At 29.8% G+C, this 21,951-nt stretch overlaps 1 protein-coding gene across 6 annotated transcripts in view; it reads left to right on the top strand.

Moving 5' to 3' along the window:
* Tomosyn (syntaxin-binding protein tomosyn) overlaps positions 1 to 21,951 on the top strand; it is a 53,855-nt gene that overhangs the window by 4,577 nt on the left and 27,327 nt on the right. For 3 of the 6 annotated variants that reach the window (XM_089265835.1, XM_015940369.3, XM_015940371.3), the window contains 5 exons: positions 941 to 981; positions 1,778 to 2,001; positions 4,162 to 4,445; positions 5,281 to 5,369; positions 20,494 to 20,613. In XM_089265835.1, coding sequence (XP_089121961.1) covers positions 941 to 981; positions 1,778 to 2,001; positions 4,162 to 4,445; positions 5,281 to 5,369; positions 20,494 to 20,613 — 758 coding nt within the window. The remainder of the gene's footprint in view (positions 1 to 940; positions 982 to 1,777; positions 2,002 to 4,161; positions 4,446 to 5,280; positions 5,370 to 20,493; positions 20,614 to 21,951) is intronic. The other 3 variants (XM_015940370.3, XM_089265837.1, XM_089265836.1) reach the window with 2 other exon arrangements.

Raw genomic sequence — 21,951 nt, forward strand, 5'->3', positions numbered from 1 at the left:
AGACTCAATTTAAATTGAAATACATTTTAAAAAAAGATCAGAAAAAAAACAATAAATATTATCTCTGTGAATTCCTTTAGTATTCATTATAAAGGGTGTATTGTTTAAGAGTGAAATTATGTGAGCAAAAGAGTAAAATTTACTTATCTGACTGTGGTGATTATGACGATAAATATGTTGATAAGATGAAGATAAACGTGAAAATGGACAATGATGAAAAATGCATCATATTTATCAACATCTTTATCATCATAATCACCACAATCAGGTAAATAAATGTTGCTCTGTTTGCTCCCATAATTTCACTCTTAAACAATACACCCTTTAATTATCATGACTTTTCTCATTCTGCTTCAGACTTGAAAAGCTTTACGAATTTCAATTTGCATATTTTTGCACATATTTTGGTAAAAGCAACATCGTTAGTAATCAACAATTTAATCTACTGATGAGTTTAGTCTTCATTTTTCGTGCAATTTTCGAGCAAATTATTGTTCGTTGTTAAAGTGTGCTCGAAATGTACTGTTGCTACGCAATTTTCAAGTCTCTTGCTTCGATCACAACATTTGGTTTCATTTTTCATTTGATAATTTACTTCTCTTTACCCATAAAACCATTTTTACAAAATAATGACTCAAACAACAATGTTCACTTTGATCTCTTTTCAACATTAAAATTTCGCAGTGTTACTGAAAACGTTTACATGATAATGTGTAGATTAAAGCGAAACATAATATCTCAAACCCTTGATGACTAAAAGGCACATTTAGATTACACATTTTCGCACAATTTAACCAAACAATTTTTTTACCTTTTATATGTTCAAAAATTTTACTCAAAAATGCTGAAAATTATCACATATTCACAATGTTTTTCTTCTTTTCTTTTCTCCTCAATCATCCATTATCATCCCTGACACTCTGCTAACCCATTAAAACAGACATGCTGATGGTACAGTGAAATTTTGGGACACATCTTCAGGTGAGCAAATTTTCATTTCTTTTTTTCACATTTCAACAAAAAAAAGACTAAACCCAAAAACCTCAAGTTCAAATAAATCAAGATACAATATTTAATACAGCTCGAGTTTTGATGGTGCAAAATGAAAAAAATAACGATAATCCATAAAAAAGAAGAAAAAAATTCCCAATTTTCTTGCTTCAACCAACACTATTCAAACTATTCATCAAAATATTATTGAAAGAGGAGAAAGCAGTAAAAAAAATAACTCCAACACTGAAAGTTGATGATGAAATTGAAGTAAATGGGAAGCAAAAGATTGCTCTTGATATTATTTAATAGCCAAGGAAACGAACAACTTTTTTCTTGCAATATTTCGTTGAGCTACATTAGCTGATAACTTTTATTCATTTACTAGCACTAGAGTCACGTTAACGTCAAAATAGATCACAACTTGATGAAGTTTTACCTCTTTTTTTCACTCCTTTTTTTCCTTCAATTTTTCTTTCCTTTCTTCCTCTTTCCTTTCATGCTTTGATTTCCCTTTCATCTTCATTCCTCTCATAGCCAACATTGTTTTTTCATCCCTCAATAAACAGTCAAACAATTGTGTGTCTACCTTGTTTACCTTTACACTCTTGAAAAGATTTGTTGATTGCAATAAACACATTTTTATCATTTCCCCCAATTTTCCAACCTTTGCATCTTCATATTGATTATTCCGTTTCGATGGTTAGACTATCGATCGTTTATCTTGGCATTTCTCCAAAGTTTCCTTAATTTTTCTAATTAACTTTTTTTGTCTCCATCACTTCAGTTAATTTGCACATTCTTTATAAAATGAAGACTTCCAAATTGTTTCAAAAACCTCGAAGTCGACCAAACGATCCTGGAGGCGAGTCGGCAGAATCAACTGAAGATCCTTTTGCAATCGATCAGATTGCCTTTTGTCCTGAAAGTCGTCTTCTTTGTGTGGCTGGAGCCAGTTCCCATGTTATGGTCTTTAAATTCAGCAAACATGAATCACACTCAGATACACCGGTAAGAACTTTCGATTCATTTTCCCTTCCATTTCAATACTTTCACATTCATGCCTCAATCCCAATGTTCATTAATGATTATAATGTAATTTTTTTTGCTTCTTACCTTTTATGCAATTTTTAAGGTTCAATTACTCAAACCTTTTCGTCTATCACGTTTACCTATTTATTTACCAATGAATTGTTGATCAGATTTAGTTGACTTCTGGGCATGTTTCGAGTTGAAAATTTGTATATCTTTTGTTGCTGTTTAAAGGTGCACAAGAGCAAATTTAATGGTTCAATGAATATTGACACTTTTGTTCACTCAAATTTTTACTCTTTTTGTTGAATATTGACAATTGGTTTTATACAACAGTTTAAACATAGGGTAATATAAAGGTAACTTTTTCTTATGGACCAATCAATTGACCATAGATAACCATTTCTAAACTCACCCAATATTATGTGCAATGAATTTCATCAGATTATCAAAGATGAACTTGTCAAGTAGATTGCTACCAACATTATTATCTTTTGCTTATCAACACCAATATATTATCACCCATGAACACACATGACAGCAGTACAATATGAAACAAAAGAAGACAGAAATTGCAGATTAATTCCTTTACAGGTGATTCCTTCTTAATCTCGTTCAAACCATTAGCCATTCAAGTTGGCCATGAAAAAAGGGAATCCCAAGCAACCAAATTAACACAATTGGCGAAAGATTAAAACTCATCAACCTACGTAATTTAGTTAATGATGAATATTATTTAAAGCTTAGCCATTAATTTGACTGAAAGAAGTAAAAGGAACCAATAATTGATTGAAAAACTTGTAATTACATGGAAACAGTTTTCACCATTTAACCCTTTAAACGTTTCTTATCCTTAAAAGATCAATTGATTGGTACAGTTGAAAAAAGATACAATTTTAAAACCAAATAACAATAGAAAGTTGAAAAATGTTTCTCTTCTTTGATCTTCACTGAACATTTTTCCTCTTCACCTTCAATGCTTAATAGCACTTTTGAATTCATCTTCGTCATCATCATTTTTCTTAACTGCCTCACGACAACAATTTAAATTGATTGTTCACTTTTTTTCACCCAAAAAACTGTCTTAATAGCGCAAATTAGTTAATAGTTTTCATTGATTCAATCTTGTGCTCTTTTGTGCTTCTATGTCAACTTTTACCTCTAATAGATGTTGATTGTTATTTTTAAATTGTTAACCATTATTCATTATTACAATTGTTTACAATTTAATTCTTTCATTTTCTCACCTTAATCATCATTAATAATTTGATGGCGAAAATACGCTTAGTTTTACTCATCAATATAATGATATAAATGTCAGGCTTTTGTCGCAAAACGAAGAGTAGTTTTAGGTGTTCTGTGGGTTGAGTTATTTAAACATCTTTTAAGAATCCCGTTTTTCGAGAAAACAGTTCTGGCGATTTTTTTGAAAACCATTGTATCACCATTCGATTGTTCATGCTTACATGTTCCTACAAAAAATCTGGAAAATTAAAAACGCTAGAGAAGATCAAATCTAAAAAATTCATTTTTCGGAATTGACATACAAACTTGCATTCGAAAATTAGTTCGAACATATTCTGAGAGAAGAACATTTTGCCTATTCTTTCTGACTTCGTCCAACCTTTTCACAATCATGTTCATTTTAATTCATTTCATCACAATTGTCAGCGGCTGGATTGATTCTCATATTTAACTGAATTTTCATTTGAATTAATGAAATGTTTCACCATTTACCAAACAAAATAATGTGTTACAATAGGATGTGTAAAACAAGCTCATCTCTTCCCATGTATTTTGTTTTAATACAAAGAGATATTATTCAAGTCTTTTCATGATTATTATTGAAACTCTCTTAGTTGTCTTTTATTCATCCACTCATTGTCTTTATCAATTCAATTATTCCATCCTTGTTCATTTCCATGGACACTTTTCCCCTCTTCTTTACTTACTAACGCAATCTTTTCACTCCCATTTTATCATCAACTTGCATCTTTGACATTCTTATTTGCATAATATTTTTATTCCTGCATTTTGCCATTGTTTTGCATTTCCTTTCTTCTTTTATGCCATTTTTTTCGGTATAATCTTGAGATAATTTTCTTACCTTTACTCTTTTATTTTTACTTGCAAATGAAGGTTATCGAAGTGATAATGAATTATGAATCTTCAACTAGTCATGATGATGAATCTGGTGATCCAGAAGTGACTACTCAAGGAATTGGTGGCTTACTTCGACCTCAAAGCTCCAATGAAGACGGAAACTCATCACGCAACACTTTTTACCCTTTACTGGTTCGTTCAGGTCAGCACAAAAGAGCTCCTGGATTTCAACCTGAACTGGTGTGCCTTACTCCCTGGATTGATGATAACACTCCTCCTTACAAAATAAACTCGCTTGCTGTTAACTCTTCCTACTCTCTGTAAGTGATTAATATGATAAACAAACTCATTCCATGTGGGTTGTTCAGTAAATAGTCTAGTTATGAAGGTATACAAATCCAAACATTTAATACAGAAATGCATCTGAAAACAGTTTTGAACTGATTTTGATTTCCTCGACCTTTGACTGGTTAAGTAAGAGCTTTTGAACATTAATATAGAGAAAACAAAAAATACTTTTAAACCTTTGGGTAACTTTTAGGTCTGCTCTTAGGTATGGAAATGATGAGTGAATTCAAGACAGAAATAATCAATAAGAAATGTCAAAATTTTCTCAAAATAAGAAAAATCATTCACTCAACTCAATCAATCTAAGTTTCATTATTCATTTGAAAATTACATGATATTTCTGTTGACCGATTCTCTTTACAATGAAGTCAACATGATCACTTTGAAAACAGCATTTGACTGATAGATCTAAATAATGATTTGTTATTTCCTCGCGTTTCTCTAAGGTCAAAGTTAGTTTCTAAATTTAAAATGCTTTCTGATTGATTTCTGATTTAGATCTGTTTTTATCTTTTCGATGTCAAAATTTCGATCGACAACCAGACTTGTTAATTTATCGCTCAATTTGTTTATTACGAAAAAATTCTGTTTCTCATTTAATCTCTGAAAACTGCCAACATTTGAATCTAGATAAACCTACAGAAGCAGTATGTAATGCATCAGATCTTACTATCAATAACAAAAAACTGTTAGGTCTTGAATTTTGTACAATAGTTCGTCTCGAAAAAAGCCTTTGAAATTCAACCCATCCTAAAACACTTATCATTGTAATCACCTCTCATGTGCCAATTTTTATTCTATCCCCAGAGTCGCTTACGGTAGTGAAAATGGTTTAATTATTGTTGATTTAATTCAAAAATCTTTGGTTCTCAATATTGCAACTGTAGACCTTTATGGTAAGTTTATTTTTGTCAAAATTTCAACTCGTTTTAAAATTTTTGTGTCCAAAGTTGACTTTGAATCGTCAAAAAATCCTGTTTCTGTCCAATTCTAACGATAAATTGAAAGATAAAATTCAAATAATCCATTTTGTCGCCTCAAATGTCATTTACAATCCTGATTAAATCAATGATTTCCATTCATTGATTTCAACTTGAAAAAGCCTTTCAACTAAACTCTTCATTGAAGCAACAATGATAATCAACTGATTATGAGTTGAACGGCAAAGTAATTTGTTTACTGTATTTGAAACATCAGCTTTTTTGTTGCATCAACAGTTGAACTTGGAATCCAAGTTAACAATAATGACAATAATAGTAATAAATAGTAACAATAACAATAAATTTGATGATGATAATAAAAATAAGTTACAATGAAAATGTATCACCATTTTACCATAAACATTATGAATCTCAATAATGTTAACGTCTAGTCTATTTATGAATATACTGTAACTCCACAGCATTTGCATAAGATTGATACTTCTTGTTTTTTACCTCTTATTTTCACCATCAATTATATCACCACCAGAATTTTGCCCAACTTTCATTTCACCATTATTCGCCATTCCTCTGTCTCTCACTTTGGCCCTTTTCATTATCTCACACTGCATACATTTGTATTTATCATCTTTATATTGAAAAAAGTTAGGTAAATGAAACTACATTTCCATCTGCAACCATTATTCAGTTTCTCTTATTACTTTTTACTCCCTGTTAATTTTTATTTTGTTTTTACTTGTTCATATTATGGCTCCATATCTGGTCTACTATATTATAAACATGAATCTCATCATTGCCTGATGCATGTTTGATTCACCATGAAAACCAACAGCAAAACCCATTTACACAAACGGTAATTGATTCATTTTGATATTATGAGGTTTCCTTCATTCCCTCCTAAAAGATACTCGAATAGTTGAGTGAACCTAATTTTTATTATCTTATTACTGGTTTAACTTATTTATATTATTAATCAAAAATTAATCTCTATTTATTTCATTAAAACGAGGTTTTTACCAGTTCAATGTTTGTCTCAAATTAAATGTCGTTTTAGAAAAAAATTTGTTTCTTTGATCAACTTTACTGTGATTATACGGTAAAGGTTTTTGCAAACAAATCAAATTATTTAATCGTTTTTTATCAAATTAGAAACATCTGATTTTTAGGCTATTAAACTTGTTATCAAGATCTGAGGCAGTGCTTAAAATAGAACTTTTTCGATAGATTAGAGCAAAAGCTTTTTTCTTTTCGTTAATTTTTTCTGTCGAATGTTTCCTTCTCAAGATCATTTCGAATATGTATTTTTTCTGTATCTGATAAAAGCCACTTGACGTTGAAAAATGTATTCGAGGACTCGATCTGTAATAAGATTAGTTGAAATGAAAGTGATCTCACCCCAAGCAATGGTTTGGTTTGCCTAATTTATAAATTTCAATGATCAGAAGCGACTCATAGCATTCAGAATTGAGCGAACTAAAAATTGTTTGAATGAATAGATAAAATGAATTTCTTCTAGTGAAGTCTTACAAAATGTCACCAAATACATTCCGCACTGAACCAGCTTGAGCATAAGAATAAGATGATTACATTCATTTCACTTCATTCTACCAGGAAATCCCCGTCTTAAATAATTAAAAATAATTATTAAACCGATAAATCAAAAAAGCAAATTAAATTTATTCAAACATTGCGCATTTAGAGCGTTCAGAGATTGTGAAACAGATTAACGTTGTTTTACCTTATACCAACACCTTATAACTTGGGGATTTGTTCATTAAGTTTTGCTGTAGCTGGCACTGCCTTGTCCTCAAGCTTATGTATAGGTCCAGTACCTTCAGAATTTGCTAGAGTAGAGTCTGGAAGCACCATAGTAGCAACTAAGAAGAAAAATAGTAAAATTTGCAGCAATTTCATTTCCACGTTATTACAGATTTTGATGAATTTGTAGACTCGTATCTTTAACTGATATCATACAAGCAGCAACGACTCCCTTTTATTCTAATCTTTACATCCCTTAAATTATAATATTATGCTTTATTTACTCATTTGGCCTGAATTGTCATTCAGATTAGTGGATCATCAAATGATCTCAGGATAGCGCTCTGCAGTATATTCAGAACAAATTTATTTAAACACGTCTGTAAAATTTGCATGTAACAATAGCTTTAACATAACTATGGATTGATTATCTTATTTTTTTGTTGTAAGTTTCGATCTGACGAATGTAAATTCAGGTGCTCACAATAAACGAGTCACTCACTGCACAAATATTCAACGACTCCATAATTCATGCCGGCATGTAAACTTGAAATTTGCAGTGTTTAAAATAGCAAATATTTTCAATCGAATAAAATTTACATGCAAACACAGACATTGACTCTATGACATTTCAAGCATTATATTCACAATAGTTCGTCAGCAATCAGTTCAGCTGTTCAATAGACCTAATTATGCTGAATACTGAACACTATTCTATCATGAGATGATTTGATGACTAATCAAATGTTGACTCTTTGTTGATTCTCATCACTATCCGTGTCTGTCCCGATCGCCAGCATTCATCTACAGCAATATTTGAAATATAAATCTTTGCCCCAGAAAATGAGTCCATTTGAAATTGAATAATTCCTGAATTCATCTGAGCCATTCTTATTAAAATTGTTTTACTGTTTGATCTAAACATCTTGATCGATAGATCTCAGTTGCAGTCTTTTCTGCTCCTCATAATTATCTTCATCATTTTCATCTTCTCATGATTATTCCTTTGTTTCCTTCTGGTAAATTTGAAATTATTTTTTGTAATTGGATCTGGCAAACCATTAATGACAGTCAAGCAAAAACAAAATGCTCAAAAGAAAAGAGAGTTTATCAATGATGCTAATGATAATGACAATAATATGATGATGCTGACAAAGATGATGAAGATAAAGGTAGAGATGAAAAGTGTAAGAAAACTGTGATGATAAAGTTAATGAAAAAAAATAGAAAAGGGTTGGAGAAAATTGAACAATCAAGTTTAATTTTGGTGTAAAATAGTTGAACGAAAGTGAGGGTTTCATCTGAAAACCACACACCATGGATTCCAACAAAGCATAAGTCTCTCTCTCTATTTTCTGGTTTTCTGGATGAACAGTAAAATCCAATCACTTTCCAGGTTACCATGGTCATCACAATTCTCATCCTTCCATCCATTTTCATCTCAATGGTTATCAATTGTTCACTGTTCAATTATGCCCAACTTGATCCCCAAAACTGATTACCATTGACCCTCTAGGGAATCTTTTCATCGATTCCAAACTCACAGTAGACAAAAAACTTAGTGTGTCTTTCAGTTACTTTTTACCTTCTCCTTGACCAACAGACAAGGACAAGCAAAAAGACGCAATAAGAATGCATCTCGATGTTTTCATTACCTTGGGCATCATCACCCCATCATCATTATCATCATCAATTGACTATTTATTTCATTTTTACTCTTTGGTTTACCTCAGAAAACATTTTGCTTAGCTGGCAAGAAAAAAAAGAGTGTCCAACGTAAACAATCATGTTTGCTGTCCAAGAAAAAATCTTGACTCACCAATTGCCTGACCAGTCAACCATAAAATATTTTTTCATTGCAACCTTTATCGTTACATTTAACATTAGGATAACATCTAAATCGGATTATCTTGATTATCAAATTCTGATGACAATTCATTTAATTGTCGAGTAAACTTTTCTGATTACAAACGCGAATCTTTTCTCGACTTTTTTTTCCTCACCATTCACCTCAAACACACAAACAGATTGAACCATTGAACTTTGTCCATTTTCATCAGTTTCATCCATTTGATCACATCGACAATTTACATCTAATTGGTCAACTTTGTCAATATTTACTTGAATTCATGTTTACCAAATTTCATCATTTCTTGAAAACTTCAATAAAAGATGAAATTTTACATCTTGATACACTCATTTCAAGTGATGTTATTTTGATCATTATCATCATCTTATTTACTTGCAATTTCACAAATATTTGCTTTAAATTTTGCATAAAGTTAATATCATATAAATTGATATGAGAAATTTTATTGCCTTTTTTATGTCCAAAATCAGAATTTTTTTTCCTCAACAAAAATATTATTTAATGGGAGTGAAAAAAACTAACCGCTTATGTTGTTGAAACTTTCGCCTTTAACCTCACGTTGTATCATGAAATGATTATAATGATGGTAATAATAATTATAATAATGATAATCGTTAACTGAAGCACAATCTTTTCTTCATCATATTCTTTCATTTACCCTCCTCAGGGTGATTTTTTAAAACATTTCATCAACTATTATCATTGTTATCACTTTAATGTTTTCCCAATTTTATTGTATCTTGAAATTTAATGAACTCACTGAAACAAAATTTGAGATTTATTTCATAATATCATTGAATAGTTTCCGTCAACTAATAAACTTCACCTTTTTACCGTCAAAATACAACTTCCGTTTCACCCTTACATCCCAATACCCAAAGATTTGTTTCCTTTCCATTGAAACTACTTTTATTGTAATAACTTACTATTGCGTTTTTATTACAATTATTAACGATTTCACTCAAAATTTCTATTCTCATTTCATGATACTTAAATTGCAATTTAAAGAAGGGTTTAATAAGTTATCAATCTATTCAATTTTTTACTGGAGTTTATTTGATATTTGAAATTGAACCTATCATTCCATGCAATTGTAAATCCAAGGAAAATTTCCATCTTTGATTTGGTTGGAATTTTCTATTCTTCATTGAAATTCCAAAAAATTAACATTTTTGATTTTGATTAATAAAATGATATCAATCAATTTCGGTGGTGAAAAGTGACTCCAGAGTGTTTGCTTACAAAATAAATCAATTTTAATGAGACTGAGAAATGAAATTGCACAGCTTTAGTAAATCAACAAAAATTTTCTTGAAAAATTCTGGTTAGTTTATCGTCATAATTTTCATAAAATCTGTTCAATTGCGATTTTCCTGAAATTGAATCCAGTCAAATATCCATATATTAATCTGATTCAAGTGGTTTGTAAATTGAAATCAAATTATTGAATTCTTGAACCGATTTAAAAATTTAGTCAATTTAAAACCCTCCACTCAATAAACAGAATAAGGTTTGAATAAAAATCTAAAATATTGAATTTCTATTAATTTCTAATAGTTGCATTAAGTGTGATTCGGACAAAATCTTACAAAATAGTTTTCAATCAGATCACAATCAATCTAATTACTAAGTATTTCAGTTAAATTGAAACTTTATTTTTTAGTTTTTAGTATTCATAAGTCTGATAATTATAAAGTAAAATTATGGGTCAAACATGATTACATGAAAAAGTCAATGCTCAACCGAAATCCTAATTAAATTGAATTTGTTTGTCTCTATTGAAACTACCATTGATTGTGTGAAAGCTAATTGAATTGTCTTGTGATTTCTTGTTATGAAAGCTTAATAAAAAGAGATTGAATCTTATCTAACTCAAGTTAACTGAATTTCTTCCATTTTCACCCTTCTGTCCACAAAAGCTAACCAGAAAGCTGGTGAATATTGTACTGAAATGGTTGCAAAACTCTCCATGCAGGATCACCAAACAATTGGTTTGATAATTGAAATAGCAAAATAATCATTGATTCTCAATCCTCAATCCGCTCAATACCTTATATTCCAACTGAACTTTTCTTTGTCTATTTCAGGTGTTCAATCTTTTTCCCCTTTTCACTCGAACCTATTCATCCCTATTTACCAGGATAAACAGGGAAAAATCCCAAAGAATAGATATTCAAACCAGTAGAATACAATTTTCTTTTCTCTTCTCCTGATTATCAGTTTGTTTGTTTTTTGTTTCTGATTTTCTTTCATTTCACATGAACCACAAAGAAAAACAAGAAAACTGGTAAATTCATGTATTTATCAATTCTAATACTTTTCCAGAAAATCTCATCATTTTCTTTCTTCAAAACTTTTTTGTTCTTCTTTCATTTCCTAACCCATTTTAAACATGAAACCCAACTGACTCATTAATTATCTCCTCATAATAATACCCAAAAGAGCTCTCTATTGATCCATTTTTTTTGTGTACATTCATTGTTTTCCTAATATTTTCATCTCTTCCATTCAACCCGAAGATAATGATCGTAAACAACGTAAACCTTTTGTTTTCCCTTAAAACCATTGGACATTGAAATTTTCTTGTTCAATGTAATCAATTTTTTCCTCACATCATGAATCCAAGTTTCAAATTACTATTCAATCCTTTCCTCTTTACCCATTTCATCGCAACATCATTGTCAATCAAAATTACCAAAAATTTTACCTTCTACATTAACCACTTCTACTCAGTCTTTACCAACACTTAATACTAATGGCATGATGGATCATGTAATATTTCACGTCTGTTGAACAGTCCATGCTTAATGAGGAGAGAATAAGAGAAAGAATCAGATGAGCTTCGTTATTCTTGACCATGTAATGACCATCACTTTCCTAACAAACTAAGTAAAATCAGTGAATCAACTTTGATTTTCCCCATTAAACTCATAATCTTTGACATCGATTCTTTCCCGTGTTTACAAATGTTAAATTGTATTTGAACATTGAACAATATCTGTTGTAAATTTTCATCTAAATTCAGTAATAATGTTTACTTTGCACTCTTGAGTGAAAAAAAGTTACTCCCAGTAAGAAATGGTGAACAAATGATCACAAAGTTGAAACTTTTTTCAGGGTAAACTTGATCAGTTTTTTCCGTCTGGAAAATAAACTTTCATAATTTGTGCAAATGAATTACAATATTATACTTTAACAATGCATTATTGATATTATAATGATAATGTTAAATTTAATTTTTTTGTTTGGTTCCCAAACTTGCCTGGTAATGATGTTTTGATGAGATTTACTTTTGATTTAATGAGAAAAGGTTGCAAGTTGGATGAAAATTTCATTCAATTGTTTGTCGATTTGAAGTGATACGAATTGGTTAATTTTCATGATAAACTGTTCTTCAACACTCAAGTGTGATTGAAAAGTTATCTGAAAGATTTACAGTCGAGTGCAAATGCAATGTAAATGCCAATATCTTGAACTTTTCTGTTTACCTCATCATTTTGCCCATTAACATTGTCAATCCTTTTGTCAGAATTAATTAGTCGATTATTTTCATTCAATGATTCCGGATTAAATGTATTAACACGAAAGGATTTTTAATACTTTGACTTTTTCCACTCGACTATTTACACACTTTTACTCGTTGACATTTAACAATTAACGAGCAAATTAAACTTGATGATTGAAAGTTAGACAAAATCAAATTCACTTGATCACTTAGTTGAATTTCATTCAACTATAAAAATATAAATAACCATGAAAAGCACAGAAAATGAAAAAGAAATGAAAGATTATATCATTCATATTATATCGTTTAGTTGAATATACAATTACGTATCAATTTTTGTTGAGTTTATTTCATTTCACTTTTGTATAAAAGATGAAACAAAATTGGATCAAGTTTTACCCTTTCATATAAATGACTGGAAAACAATTGTCATCCCTTGACATTTGAATGATTTGATTTGTATCTTTGTACAAAAAAAAGATGAATAACAGAGGAAAGATGAAAACGAAGCCAAAAATGATGAAAAAGTGAACAAAAAACATTTTCTTTGGTTCTTTAGTTTTACGCAAATCTTTCAACTTTTATCAACAGCAATTGATACCTAAAGGTATACACAATGTAACTTGATAACTGAAGAGACTGGATATAAACACAGGTGATATCATGACGTAAATACAGTAAAAGTGTTTCAATGAAATAATCAAAATCGCATCCCAAAAGGCAACATAAATGTGATCATAAGTTATACATTATTTTATATGAAAATGAGAGTTGAAATTGAAGAAGTGAGGAAAAAATGTTGAACTTTATCCATTTGCTATTTACAATTGTGATGAATGTTACATGAAATTTGAATGGCTGTGTAACCATTTTCATCTTGGAATATCTTTATTCTCATATTTTCCTCTTCTTGACTTTGATATCCATCTTTATGCAATTGAAACTTTTCAAGGTAACACATGATGAAAAATACCCAAACAAGTAAACTTTCATGATAAGTTTCCCTGTGGGCGTACATTTACCACCTTCTTTCCATATCTATCAATCTTTACCCTTTTACCTAGTTGATCACTTTCATCATTATAATGATAACATTTCATTCCATTTTAAACATCTTCCTGTGAAATGATCAACATCTACATTAACCATTTTCCTTTCACCCAACTTTTCCCATTCACTTTTGTTTACTTGATCAACACTGAATTCTGATAAACAGAAAACCTATTCACCTATTAACATTGTTCAACTTTTTTCAGGCTCATTTTATTATCCAATTTTTTGATGGCAATATTTTTGTTTCTTTCAAGCTCAAAAAACAGACTAAAGTTGACATTAAACGACAAAAAGAGGAAAAGATATGAAACTGATTCAAGCTTGATTGGTTCCATGTAATGCATTCACCATGTTATCTTGAATTTCAAACCATTTTCATCTTTTCTCTTCCAATTTCTACCATTCTTTGTAATCTTCACATTTTTCAAAATCCAAATATTGTGTGATGATCATCATCAATTTCATTTCAACTCTTTACACTGTTGGGCTCAAATTATATCAAACAATCTAACGCAGTGAAAATTTTTTTTCAAAATTTGATTTTATATTAATTGGAACATCAGTCTCATGTTTTTCTTTCTCTTTTCAAGATTTCTCTTTTATCTGTTTCTTCATAATTTTTGACATGATTTTGTCATTTTTTATCATCATCATTATCTTCATCATCACAATGAATTTGATTGATGAGATTGACAAAAATAACAACACTGAACCAAGAAGCAATCAACCAAATTACCAAGTTTATAAAAGTGAAAACAACTTCTCTTTTTTTTCTCACAACTAGCTTCAAAATAAGTGAGATAAACTCAGAATTTATAACCATTTTGCTTTCTTTTTTTATATTCCTGACGACTTTGTAACCAGGCAAAGAAATTTTGTCTCTTGAAAAGCAAAATTGAACATGAAATAACAATCTAAATTGCTCATGATCTCATCAGATGTTCAATTAACAGTTAGAATGAAATGTTTCATCATTTCATTCCCATTTTCATTGTTATCCAGTTTCACTCCAACTCATAATCATCATGCTCAACTTGAATAAACTCAATATTTCCATTCCAAGTCTTTTCAATTCTGATAAAGTCGAGCAAAATTTTCACTACATAATCTACTCAAAAAGATTGTCGAACTCAATTATCTGAAGTGAATTCACTAGTTTTTATAATTGTACAATTAAAATCACCTTTTACTGCATTTTCAGCCTCTCTAATTGTTGAACAATATTAAATTGGACATGAAATTATTTACGAAGCGAGCAAACTTTCAAATTATTTTACCATTTAGCTCTTGATTAATGCATGTTTAGAGGTGTTATTACGATAGCAAATATGAAATCAACGATTGTCTACTTAGGCTCACTTCCAATAGACTTATATTCAACTCAACTTGAAATTCTACATCAGAAAATTTTTGAAATTCTCAAGAAAAGGCAATTTCTTTACTCTATATTTGTTCAACTTGGCTAAATTCACTATCATTATCAAATTCATTCAACTATTCATAACAAAAAGTTGGTTAAAAGTGGATAAAATGCAATAAAATGGCTATTTTTGCCTCTTCTCATTTAATAATCAAAATGAAAGTTGAACAAGTATAATACCTCTAGTCAATTGTTTTTATCTGCATTTCTAATACTTTACTTTACTCAATTGTGAGGTTAATTTTTAGGTTTAATATGACAAATGTCTTTAGGCTTTTTACATTTTCCTTCAAGTGTTAAACATAACTTTATTAAGTTAAGTTGAAAATTTAAAATTGACAATCCAGAATAAACTTTCAACTTTTCTTTGGTCAACAAAATTGTGGATATTTCTTTTTTTCTGTACAAACTGACTATTAATCAAACGGGAATAAGAAGCTCAACATTTTGTTTGTCACCTTGTTTGACAAATTGTTGGACAGCATATCATTATAACAACGTTGAAAGAAAATTTTCATCATTTTTTGAAGGCAAAAAATAAGCCAAAAAGTGAAATTCAATTGATAATGTTTTTCTTCTTCTCATGAAATGCTTTTATTAGTTTCCCTCTTTCCCAATTTGTCTTATTCATCAACTGATCAAGGTTAAATTGACCTTTGAATATCAATCCATGTTCAGAAAGTTATTCATGTTTTTCCATGGATTCATCATCATAAGGGTCATTTGCTAGTTTCATTCATTTTCAAGAGTAACAATTTCCATCACATTCACAGTAAACTTGCAATTACTTTACCATCAATAATGTCTCGCAATCTTATTGACTTTTCACAATTCCCTGATCTTACCTTAGTTTCATCGTTTATCCAATATTCACTTGAGCAACCAATGATATCTATTATCAATGTTGAACATCTTGATTATCACTTGAATATCTTTCATTTTTAAAGCTTAAATGGTTAAAGACTGCAAAAAATTTGAATTACCTTTCAAACCATCACTTCTCAACTGAATCAAGTTTAACATTTCATTATTATTCATCTTGAACCATTTCAAGTAATCATCTTCACTGTCCATTATCATAATCGTCTTTTTTTCAAGTATTTCCCTGCAACTTGACCCTTCACCAAGAGCAACATTAATTTACATAATAATAATAGTGATGACGATAAGCAAAATAGTATAATACATTGACATCTAATGGATGATAAATCAATAAGATAAAAATAGATTAAACCTGCAACAATCAATCTAATTTACAGCTTTCAAATAGCTCAGGTAAATTGTTAACCAGATTAAATCCATTTCCATATGAACGTCTCCAGCAAGGCAACAAATGGATTGAAAGCAATCCAATAATATTAAAAATCCATTTCAATCAATTGGACTTTTCATCATTTTCAAAATGTTCATCATTTTTCCATGTATTTCTCATTATTCTCATCAACAGTCAACCAGAATAACCAAGTTAACCTAATGACTATCAGAATGGGTACAAATAACCATATGAATGTCCTCAACCTTTTCTCTTTCCTTTTGCCTTTCTTTCTTCTCTGTCTGCGGGTTACTCAGTAAATCCTACAAAATGACAGAAAATGATGAAGTTTATCGCAAAGGTATATTCAGTTTACTATTGCGCCATAAACATGATGTGAAGAAAAAACAAGAAACTCTGAAACTAATATTGATCAAATGCGTACAACAATTTTTGTAAGAAACTTTTCCTCTTTCCAGAATTCAGAGTTTTCTGTCGATCTTTAATCTCTTTCTGTCTTTCCTTTCTTGTCACCCAACTTCATCATTTTTTGTCTCTTGTTGTCTTACCTTATCATTTCATTTTTACCCTTTTCCTTTCCATCTTCATCATCTTCATCATCTTCCCTTTCCTCTTCCTCATCATCTTTTTACCCACTTTTTTGCTTCTCATCAATTCTGTTCAATCAATGTTATTTACCATCTATTTTACCATGAATTTGCCTTAGGTAACTCATTCTAATCTTTTTTTCACTCAAATTTTTTCATTCATTTTTTTCGCCATCTTCTCTCTGCATTGCTTATTAGACTTTCCTTAAGTAACTCACGATAATATACATCTTCATCCACTCTGTTATTATCTTGGCAACATTAGTTTACCTTTTTTCCCCTTTCAATCCTTTCTTTTCAACTTTTCCTTCCCAATCATCATCATCATACTTTCCCATTCAATTCCTTCTCTAACATAAATCTACATTTTTCGAGATTTCTCAGTCTTTTTTAATGTATATAACTGTTTCTCTTGTGCTATTTTTGATTGATCTCAGGACAATTTTATCATCAATTTGTTTCACTTTTTTCTTCTTCTTTACCCTTTCATGTATTCACATTCAATTTCACATTCTTAACTTTTCTTGTTTTTGCCACAAGCACAAGAAAAACAATTTCTAACCCATTAATTTCATGTGTGTGTTTTTTATTGATAATTCTGAAAAAAAGATTCCAAATTCTTTGCATTGATCGAGTTGAATCTGCTGCAAAATTCAAGATTCAATCATCCGATAACAACCAGTTTCATACAACAATAACTTTCTGATCAAATTAAAATTTCTTAATCAAAATGGACTCCAATTGCATTATCATTATTCCTCTATCTAAAGAACTAATTAATGGAACTACAATATTTGGAAATAATGAAACTTTGCAAACTTGAAAAGTTATCGTTTTCCGGTTCCATTCTTAGAATTATCGAAATAATCCTTTATCTGATGAATTCTGCAAAGAAATTACATTCAGTGATCGTTTTTATCTTTTGAGGTTTTTTGAATAAACTGGTTCTGATCATAATTTCCAATCAAGAATAAAAGCAGTTTTAGTTTGAGCCAAAATTGCTCTTTATTCTGACTGATTTATTATTGGTCTCAGACATGATGAACAATCTGGAATGGAAAAGCCAAAAAAGTAAAACAAATTCAATGAAACATTGAATGGTCATATTGGCTAGCCAATGTTAATCAGCAAAAGAAAAGTTATTCTTCTGTAATCTTTCAAGATTGCTTTTCAGGCAATGAAATTTTCGATGAACACTTGGATCGAAAAGGTATTGATAAGTTGTACAATAAAGGAATTGAATCGAAATAAAGCTCACAACCTTTTATCGACAAGAATGAAGTTTCATATTGCAAGCTTCAAATTGCAGTTCATAAGACAATATCGAGGAAGTGGTCATAAAACCAGAAAAAACACATTTTTTGATTACAAGAAAATTCAAGACATTGATGACATTTGATGAATAAATTATTAAGAAACGAATAAATATACGAAAAATGTAATAACACTAAGAGACAAATGTCCAAAAAAAATTTCAGCTTATTTGAATTCAGTGTCAGAATCAACTGATTAAAATAAAGATACAAAATGATATTTTGAAATATTTTCAGAATAACTGATAAAATGTAAGCTCAATAAAGTCAAATCAGCATTAAGCTCAGTTTATATTCAAGATCTGGTTTGGCAATAGACAGGACAAAGGACAGTATGCCAGACTCACTGACCAAGTTGTCTTATAAAGGATTTACAGCTCTCAAGATGATCACCAGAAAAGGTAAAAGCATACTTGGAATCAGGACAACACTTGAACATGAAAGTACACATGAACTTGAAAGCTTTTCAATTTTCCCTGATTTGTTTTTTTCTGATTACTTAAAAATTTCAATGTAAAGTTCAATTTTTTGTACATTTTCATTATTTTGGAGATTTCAAAAATAAATTATTCGAAAATTTTCCTAAATCAATTTTTAATCCATTTTAAACGCATTTACTATCATGAAAACAGATTTTATGATGGTAAATGTTGAGCTATTTCTTTGATAAATGAGTGTATACATTCATTTACATAACAAGAATGCAGAATTGAAAGAATTATCGTGATTTTCCCAATAAACACGATAAAATCATTTATAGCTCAGAATTTTTATCAATCATGAAATTATCAGAATCATTGCAACATTATTATTCTGCTTGTTCATGTGTGCTCATCCACCTGTCATATAATAATATTGGTGTAAATATTATACAGGGAATGATAAAAACTACTTCCGTTGATCTGAATAACATTTCTGCTGATTCATGTTATAATCTTCATGAAATTGATAAAAAAGGCAAGTCAAAATAATGTAGGAAGAAGCAGAAAATATCTATTTTTCTTTACCTTCGTGTTCTCTCGATAATTTGTCTTTTATTGTTGATCGTTTCTGGTGACTTTTGGTCATCCTATGATTAAATGATGATAAATTTACCTTTGCATACAGATATTCTGAATATCTCAATATTCAGTCCGAAATAGTTGCATGGAAATCTTATTTACTTGAAGATATTTCTTCATGACTTTGTAATTATGCCAAAATGCATTTCTTCTCACTCCAATCATGTTGAATCTATTCCATTCATCTGATGATTTCCTTTACGTTTTCTTGCTTCTCTTGAAAAATAATGTGATTAATTTGGTAAACTTTGAACTTTAGAATTTAAAATTTCCAAAATTTCTGATAGATCAAGTGGAAAGAGCAAATCAAATCTTCCAATTTCATGATTTCCAAGCATGAAATTTTCAATATGCATACATAATTGACTTTAAATGGCAAAACATCACCAAACCTTTCAAACCCAGAATTAAATCCTTGTAAAATCTGTACAGAAAATCATTGAACGAAAAAAAATGAAACAAAATTGTTTAAAATTTCATTAGAATCTTCATTTTGATAAAAGATGAACAAAAATTAATAAACTATGATTTTCATATCAAAATACATATAAAATTTAATCATAAATAGATTAAATTCTGAGCAAGATGAAGATGAAATTGGAATAATGAGAAAAAATCAAAATTTTCATTTCAAAATGTTGTGGATTAGTTGATTCTCACATTTTCAATCATAATTTCCTTGGTGAATCACTTTTTCCATTCTGATAACCATTCGATTTACATTTCAATTCATCCCTGGTTTCCTTCCCAGTTGAACCCAAAAAAGTTTGGGTAAAATAATAGACATAATCAGGGTAATCAGGGTGAGCATTTTGTGTGCATTCTCATAAGCTGATGATAACAATTTGAATATTATATTTGTTCAATTCCAACATTTTCCATTTCTTATTCTCTTCTATTTACTCTTCATTTATCTTCATTCAAAAGAACCGTAATTTACATCAAATAGGTAAATACTTTTTTCCACCTTACTCTTAAATCTAATGATATCAATTATTTTCTCAGCCTTTTCTCATCATTTCATCTTTACATGAAGTTTGCATGAAATTCAGAATTTTTCTTTACTTGATTTCCAATCTTTTAGTCTCTCAACTCCAACTCTTGCGTTTATCCGTTGAAAGTTTTTTTTGTTTTATTTGTTTTTTCGTTTTGTTTTTAACCTGCAAAAAGTTAAACCTTTTGCCCCATTTTTTGGTCCATTTTTCAGACTCAAGTCTCATTAGTTTACTTGTTTTCCAGCTACAGAATTGAGAGAATCTAATTGGTTAAAAAAATCTGAAAAACTTCGTTTCAAGAACTTGGTTTCTCCACTGGTGGCTGCTTCTCAAACCCTTATATCAGTAGCCAAACAATATCGAGGTATGTTATTGGGATGGCATTCAATCACAGCTAATATTCATATTAACACTTAATCTCATCCCAAGCCATCATCATTCAAACATTATCATAACTCGCCTGTGTTTCTCACATCAATCATTCCAAGTTAATATATTTAATACTCTTCACAATTAACCAACTCGATTCTTGACTCGAATCCAGGCCTTCTCTTTCATCCTTCATCTTCATCCCCAAAACATTAACTAATCAATTCTCATTAGTTTAAATAATCATTCAAATGTTTTCCTTCAATTTCCTTCCCTTTCTATTCACTAACAATCCAAAAATAGCATAAATCTGTGAAACCCTTTTTTGGATTCACTTTTTTCCCCATCACTCAAGACATTCCCTTCAACTGATTATGATGAGACCCTTGAGGTTGAACCAGTTTTCAAACTCATCTTTAACTTTTCAAATGCACGGATTAAAATGATTCCGATTAACTGAAACTTTAACCCTTGATCATCCAGTCCCTGTTTACCTAATGAATCCTGAAATGTTGAAACCTTTTCAAACTTTCTCTTTTCACTAAAAATTCCAATTCCTTCAACCATTATCATCTCTTACTAAATGAATTTGAAGGGAAAACTTTCACCTTTTTTTTCGCAGTTGCTTTGTTTTTCACCTTTTGCTTCTCGGTGAAAGTTAATGGCATTTCCATTAGCAAAGTGTAAATGGATTATCAATAATTTCATTTCATTTCCACTTTTCATATTTAATAACTTTTCACCATTCCTAGTCGATAAATTCATATTATTTCAACTTTGACAATTACCACAGTAGTTGTTATCATGTAAAAATTGTTTGCCTAAATATTAATATTTATCAAGTAAAAAGATAAATTATCATGAAAGCTAAACGATGAATGCTTCCCAGCTTGTTGTACTTTCTATGCGAGATAAATATTCTTATAATAATTTCGTTTTGTTTCTATTCAGGGAAGGAGAAGAACGAAAATATAAATAATATTAAAATTGTTGCAAGTCAAGCAACAACAAGAAAACAGCAAAAATAACAGCAAAATATATCTGTAAAAGGTAATGGAAGCATGAGAAGGATGCAAAAAAGTGAAATGAATAAAGGTTGATATTTCGTTGAATTACACTGGGAATGATAAATATTATGATAACCTGATTAAGGATTCATTTTACTCTATTTTTACCTTTTACCTTTTCTCTTTTGGTTTAAATTTCATTTCAAAATCTTGTTTTTCTTTACCTGAACTCTATAGCAAACATGATAGTTGACTTGAAATTTACCAATTCAAGTGTGATAATTAAGAATGTCAGTTTAAATTTGATTAAGGTAATTTGCAGTTGC

Source organism: Tetranychus urticae, chromosome 1 (genome assembly GCF_039701765.1).
Source record: "Tetranychus urticae isolate SD_2017Ah chromosome 1, NJAU_TeUrti_SD_1.0, whole genome shotgun sequence".
Classification (NCBI taxonomy): Eukaryota; Metazoa; Arthropoda; class Arachnida; order Trombidiformes; family Tetranychidae; genus Tetranychus; species Tetranychus urticae.